A 7,681-nucleotide genomic window follows, 5' to 3' on the forward strand; every position below is an offset into this window, starting at 1 on the left:
CTTAGTATGTAAAATTTTAATAAAAACGTACAGTAGGTTTGCAGAGATAAAGTAATGTAAACTGTGCCTTAACACATCGACCCAGCAGCTAGCCCTGTGATGTGGTTTAAATAATAAATGCAGATTAAAAGCTGCCTTCTCAAAGCTTCAAGCTGAATTCTGCAGTAATCCTGCTCGAGGCGCAAACGTGAATTTATATCAGAATCGGTATTAAAAGATGTGAATACATTTTGCACCCACCGTTTTCACCTAAGTTAATTGGTGGTATTTTTGTAGGGAAAAACAACATTCTGAGTTGTGATACAAGAAATAGAGGAAAATAGAATTACTGTGTTATCCCTCCTTCTGATCTCCAAAACTCGAACTTGGACCCAATTTCAAGTTGTCTGGTATTTCCATTTTCAGTTGAAAACAGGGGGCCTTATTTACGAGAAAGTATCGCAACACAGTGCCGCAAGCCATTTGACTGCGCAGTGCTGCGTTACTTTCGGAGCACAGGGATGCGTCATATTGACCATCACTGTGCTTTCCCCTGCACTGGCGCACAATTGGCTGCCATGGGCCAATGGTGCAAGGGTGCTTGCGTTGCGGGGGATGAATGTTTTTGTGCAGAAAGGGAGACCTTCCTGTACAAAAACAGTCACAGGAGGTGTTCTCCTCTTTCCACGCATAGAAAGAGGAAAAAAACAAGGAGGAATAAAAGTATTTCTCCTTGTTGCGCCTCCTTATGCCTCCCTTATGCTGAAGACATAAAAGCAGTACCAGATGCGGTATTACCATACCTTATCACGTGCCCACATGTCAATGCCCCCCAATCCCGCGATACTTCTGTTTAACTGGTTGCAGCATTATCTCCCCAAATTCAAGGCCCCTCTGAAGAGGGCCTCAGAGTCTTGCATTGCATGTTAAGAGGGTTGGGCGCATTTCTGCAGACTTCAGCAATCTTTTCAGAAAAGATGCGGCTCCTTTAGGAAGGCAAATAGCCCAATAGTTCGGCTATGGCAGCGGACGGTTTCACATGAGCAAACTGTGTTCAGCAATCAGAAATAAGGCGCTCTGACTTGAAAGAGCCATGAAGGCAGAGAGAGGTTATCTAGCTCTTGGAAGGATTAACCCTTTCATGCTGCTTATTGGAGGGAAACAACATCAGAAGGCTAATCTGTGAGCCGGAACTGTCAGTACAATCGCTAATTGTTTTATTGAAAATGAGAACTGGTGAACCATGAAGAGCATGTTAATGATAAACGCTTTTGTTTCCCATGCAGGTCCCTCCCTCTGTCCGAGCGTGCCCCGCTTCGTGTCCGCGTCCGTGGCTGGAATAAACTTCACCTTGAACGGTCTGCGGCGTTGGAGCTCAGCCCAAGTGCCACTACCCCCCATTCGTCGCTGATCTGTACAGGAACCGCAGAAGTTGGGCGCGCGAGCCGTGAAAGACAACAATGTGAGAAATTTGTTACCGGAAACTTGGTGGAGATTAAAATTGGCGCGACCGGAAGTGGGGTTGGGCTTCTTCTCACTGAAAGGCCCTGTAAATCGCAAGCTGAAAGATGCCAGCAAAAACACCAATTTACCTGAAGGCGGGTAACAATAAGAAAGGTAAAAAATTCAAACTGAGAGACATCTTATCCCCAGACATGATCAGCCCACCTCTTGGAGACTTTAGACATACCATACACATTGGATCCGAAGGGCAGCAGGATGTTTTTGGTGATATATCATTTTTGCAAGGAAATTATGAACTGCTGCCTGGCAATAGAAGTGTCTCCAGGGTTGGTCATTTTGGGGGGCACAGTGAATTTTCCAGAGCAAATAGCACCTGCGAGTCCATGTTCACCGAAACGCCTTCTCCGGTGCTAAAGAACGCTATCTCACTTCCAACCATTGGTGGCTCCCAGGCCCTAACACTGCCCTTACTATCGCAAGTGACATTTCATTCGAAGCATGACGCCTTCAGCGCATCAAAGCTTCCGAGACTCAGCTGCGAGCCAGTCATTGAAGAGAAACTGCAGGAGAAATGCATGCAGTTTGAGAATGGGACACAGTATAGCGATAACAGCTCGTTGAAGTCAACTGGACCCACTTCCTGCTGCACAAACGGCGGGGTTAGCTACTCCTCCAGTCTTTCCGAACAATATGATTGGCAAACGGGGGACGTGTTTGATGATGGTCCCCTTGCATGTGAACTTACAAAGACGCAGAGTAAGTCGGAGGAGTCTCTTACTGACCTCACTAGCTCCCTCCTCTCCATGCAGCTTGACTTGGGGCCCTCACTTTTGGACGAGGTCCTCAACGTCATGGACAGGAACAAGTTGTAACCTTTCGGACACTTACCTGTAGGCAATAGCACAACATTGACCTTTGTACAACTTTTAAGATACTAGCTGAATCTGCTCTTGTTGAGTTTTTAAAACAGTATTTAAAATATGTTTCACCACGCATGTGTTCCTGTTTCTTTGCATGGTAGACCTACAAATCAATAACACTGTTTTAGTGTGAATATCATGATATTTTGCATCACTCATTTGTTTTTCGTTTTTTGAAACAAAAACAGTGGCCATGGGTACGAAACTTCCTGTTATAGTGTCATGGTGTTTCGTTTCCGAATCTTTGATGGTCCTCAGACATCCTATCCTGGAGAAGGAACATGTATGACATATTCTGCCTTTGGTAAGATCTTGTTGTCGACAATATGCACCTTATTCACTACACACTTTTACCATTGGCAGACCAGGTACTATGATGCTCCCTGTGCAGGCCCAGTGCACCACAGTCTTCAAGTTGCCAGTGGTGGGTATACTGCAGAATCACCTGACTGTTAACCGACTATTCCATGTTTCCGCGGCTCCGCAATTTTTGCTGGTGTTTCTGCACTTGGACATGCACAGGTCAAACACAAAAGTACAATTCCAGAGTGAAATACGAGGAAATAATATCAATAGTAACATTATTTTTAAATGTAAAACATATTTTAGGTACTCCTTACCTCTTTTTGTGTATATTTATAAAAGACATTGGATTGTTCTTGTTGTGTGATTGGTCTGTTACTAGTCACATGACAGCCCGTCATGCCTGTTGGTCACACAAGCTCTATGTCAGCAGCAAGAGACATTAAACCAGTTTTTGCTTGGTGCCTAATGTATTCGCCTGCAATATTCAGTCTCCCAAAGAGTACTTTTTTATTTTTTTAAATAATTTGTATGAGTTAAACGTGGACTGGATTCTACAGCACATCTTTGGAAACGGTGGATCTCTGAAAACATCCTTCAAGGTCCAGTTTCAACTGTGAGGTTTAAGAGCAGCCTGTTTATTTTATTTTTGTCAATGGCTATTGATTTCTTTTGACATTGCAGGTCCATCGTACATATTTGTTGACGTTTGAGAAGGTATATGATATTTTATTTTGCGTCTTCATTTCTTGAAATAATGTATTCTTAAACATGCTTACAACTGCAGATGGTGATATATGTTTTTAAAAGCTTTTGTTCCTTGCATCGCTTGATCAGAGACTGTGTGCTGCACAATATCATACGCGGGGGATGTACGGTACACCAATTTGCATTGTGTTGATCATTCATGCCACACAATAAAAAGAAAACATTTTAAAAGATGAGCCTGACAGCTTTAATAAATCCCCTGGGACTGCTGGGAAAAGAAAATATTTGGAGAATGAGGCGTTTCGGTGTTATAAGGTGTCAAAGTTGGGGCATGTGACATTTGAACAAATGCAGGCCATTAGGTCGTCAATGATGAATGTGCACAAATGTGGAAGTGTCGATTTTCAAACCACCACTTTCCAGTCTGGGACATTTACATTTGTGTTTAAAAAAGGTGCTTAGTTTGCTTTTAAGCAACTTTCCTCAACAAATATTAAAGCATTTCATTTGAAAGAACATTGGTAAAAGGTAATGGTGCACTGTTTAGACCACATCTGCAGACCTCCTTTGACTGTTGGGACCATCCCTCTATGTGGATGGGCACCCTCACAAAGTGTACTGGAAATTGCTTTTCTCACAGTGATTCCATACAGTTTGAGACCCCTTTTCACATTAAACTGTTCAGCTCCCAGCATTTTCTTGTGTTTTTTTCTCAGTTAGTGAATGTCTATGCACTATATACATCTATCACACCGAAATCTTTACAGGATTATCTGGCATGTATATACTGCAAAGGAGATCCATTTTAGCATGAGTTGTTAGTCTTTATTTTGAAAAAGAATTACAAGGCCGGGGATTTCTCTTTCAAATAGGCTAACACCAAAGTCCTTAACTTGCCATTTAACATGAAGCATCTGTTTAACAAAGGACAAAGTACTCCAACAGTAGAAAATCGGCCACAGTGCAAAGCTTAATCTAAGCAGTGCAAGAAGGACCGCAGACCTGCATTGAATCAGCCAAGACTATTCAGTCTTTCAAGGTGAGAGTTCATTTTTGGTCCAAACCTCTGCCCAACATCGCCTCTGCTGCCTCAGGCTTAAGGTCCAAGAGAAGAAACTTCAAGGAGAAAACCAAGCATCTAATCCCAGCTTCATTTATTTGCAAAGCCAGAGAAAACACTCCCATGAGCCAGCCATTCTCCCTATTCCATGTGACATAGTGTGCCTGCAATCACAAATCCTCTGTCCTGGGTGCTGCGGACGTCAGTAGTCCGTCCCCTGCCATGCTTTTCTTTACTGTTTCCACTGCTGCAGCAATAAAGAGCACCTTGGAGGTAGCCTGTGTCTCAGAAACATCAGAAGAAGTGGGGAGGCACCTTTCTCGCTGACAACAGATCAGGTTCAGTGGACTAGACTACTGGTCTTACTGCTTCCTGGTGATACATAATGGCACAAGAGCGGTCTCTGCCCTATGCTGGGTTCAGTGTTACTAAATTTCTGGCACTGCGGAAGGTGTGCTGTTCAAATGGAAGAAGTTCGCAATTATCTCCCCAGCTACATACTGGTGAAAGAGGCCATAGAGCTTGTTATTGAAATGTATCTGATGTTTTTGCCCAGAACCAACAATTAAGATGTCTCAGATTGTCCATGCAATACTCCATGTTGGGGCCTCTACCTAAGGGTGGAAGGTTTGAATGTAAAATGACTACTACAATTGATGCTGCTAATGATGGAAATCTGAAAATTGGAAAAATATTTTGGGGTTTAAACATCTAAAGATGTGGTGTTTTCTCTCTAATGCCTTAGTCTGTTCGGCTGGACTTTCTGACCCACCGCAAAGTGAAATCCAATCCGTTTTCCCGAAGGACCACCAAATATGAAAAACATCTCTTTTGAAAATATTTATTTGTAAAGTTGCCTCGTACTTATTCTTTTTAAAAACAGGCTGACAGTGTGACTGGATTTTCTACCATTTACCTTAGCATCATATTACCATTTGATAACCAATTCCTTCTTCTACAGAAGGTCAAGATGGTGGTTCTTACTTATGCTTAGGCAGCGGGTTGTGCTCAGTGGTTTTGCGTATGTTAAAACCACAGACAATTCCTCCAGTTGATAAGGGGTCAACATTACCAAAATATATGGCTGGTTTGCAACCTGACTGCTGTTTATGAGCATGTTTACAAAACTGCTATCCCATTGGTGGCTTTTCTGTATCTACAAACTGTCCATTGCTAGCCTTAACAGAATGCCCGAAGATGGCAGCCTCTCAACAGCTGGATGAATACAACCTGCCCTAGAAACCCTTACCACCAAAGAGGATCCAGTTCATGGGAGCTTTTATGGACACAGGACCTTCAGGACATTTCTATACCTAGAGAGAATTTAACCCAAAAATTAAACCAATGAGATCTTACTTGGAGTAATATTATCTGAAATAATGGTGCTTCCAGACGTTTGTGGTGCATTAAGTGTCCTGTAAATGGGAAGAACACCCCCCCCAATGTCAAGCTGTGTATGCAGTGCCCGCAGCTAAGCTTGGCCAATAACTTGGCGAGTTACAATACAGCCAATCAAAACTAGTTCTGGTTCCCCAGTCTCTGTTCACATGTCTGAGGTGGTCCCAAGCTCCTATTTACTCCTTCCATGCTCCACATCAACAGATCCCAGTAATGGTTGATTCTTCTGTGTTTAAATGATTGCCTTCTTTGCTTGGAATTGTGTGATTGATCGACTATATTGCAGTAAATAAATATGGAGCTGAAGGTAATTTTTAACCACGAATACTGTCTTCTAATGGTAAGTTTTGAGGTGTTAATGATACACATATACTATACCACGGCACCCGCCTCCATCAGGAGCCAAGGTATGGGGACAAATCCAATTCTTTCTGCCAACTAGCAATAGATCTGTGTGGGTTAGCCAATCTTCAGGACCTTTTGCCGCTGATATTATTATCAGAGAGGTGCCCACTGTGAGAGCAGCGAGACTGATCTCTCAGTTATTCTAACTAGTAAAAACTATCAAGGTCTGTCCTTAAATCACTCTGTATGATTGGGTTAGACCAGATGCAAATTGTGTGCGACACACTGAAGTGGAAATGCAACAATCATGCTTCCTGAATTGAAAGGGGTACACAGTCCCTTGGGGAAGGATTCAGACTTTGCTTGCCAGGGAAATCCCTATATTTTTATCTAGACTTCCATGCTTCTGTAGATCTTTTGAAAGATCAAGGACAGATTTGGGTGTTTGGTCATCCCTGTTGCTCCATTCTGCCACGTCAATGAAGGTGGTATTCAGGTTTCCACACACCTCATTCGTGTGTCTGCATTCATTCTCTGAATTATACACAGTCATTCTGATCGAATGCTTCGTTCCTTCGGAGATAGCTTTAGATCCCCAAGACCTTGTCTCTGACAATTTGGATGGTCGGTGGTAACCAGGAAATCCACCACCAGGTCCTAACACAGGTTGCATGAGGAAGACAGTTTATCGAAGGGTTCTGTCCTAAGAGCAAGTTTCTCACCTGCTCTGTGGACGGATGATGACATGCCACTAAGTGCTTGGCAGATTACGACATGCAATTAAATATTTATTTAATATAGTTGTCATCCATCATGGCCTACAAAAATAGACTTGAGAATCCTTTTCCAACTCTGAGGTAAATAGACCTCGGGTCAGGCAATAGCAGAATCCTTTAGTTACCTAGCGATGGAGATAGGGTTGGATGTATGTTGCCATAAAAGGTGGGTTGTCATAAGACACCATAGGCATTGAGTCAACTCTCTCCTCTTCCTTCCCCCCACCTCTACGCTGTTCATGCCGCTCCACTTCCCTGCATATGATATTTTAGCTGGGCTGTCAGTGGAACATAAAGAGAGCCTATGTGTTTAATGCACTAGATTATACCAGTGTGAGTAGGTCGGCTTGAGGCCTGAGTGGGAGCTTCACCTTCGTAAAGAAATGACTGCTCCAACACCTGTGTAGAGGGCTTTGCTGAGTGTCCATCACCATACGGAGGCCAGCTGTGGTAGAGGAGGTTGAAGCACATCGAAAAGTACTGAATTGGCTGAAGGACCTCCTGAGTAGAAAATGATGGGATGCCTGCCACCCCGCGGGGCACCGATCGCTGAGAAGCGGATGTTTATTAGTACATGCTGACTGGGCTCGCAGGTATTGATTGTGATCAGAACTTCCATAGTTTCTTCTCGTGTAATTTATACTGAACCTACGGCAAGACTTGAACATAGAGGCATTTGAGCTGAAACCTGGACTGCATTGTGTGGTACCAGGCATGGATGCCTTCTC

The 7,681-nt window shown here is 43.3% G+C and overlaps 1 protein-coding gene across 1 annotated transcript; it reads left to right on the plus strand.

Annotated features, from left to right (window-relative positions):
- The first annotated feature begins 1,400 nt into the window (after positions 1-1,400).
- LOC146821177 (cdc42 effector protein 3-like) lies at positions 1,401-3,605 on the plus strand. Its single transcript, XM_085612116.1, has one exon. It carries the CDS (start codon positions 1,548-1,550, stop codon positions 2,313-2,315), a length of 768 nt encoding a protein of 255 aa, XP_085468242.1. The 5' UTR covers positions 1,401-1,547; the 3' UTR covers positions 2,316-3,605.
- Positions 3,606-7,681: the final 4,076 nt, after the last annotated feature.

Source organism: Triturus cristatus, chromosome 6 (genome assembly GCF_964204655.1).
Source record: "Triturus cristatus chromosome 6, aTriCri1.1, whole genome shotgun sequence".
In the NCBI taxonomy this organism is placed as follows: domain Eukaryota; kingdom Metazoa; phylum Chordata; class Amphibia; order Caudata; family Salamandridae; genus Triturus; species Triturus cristatus.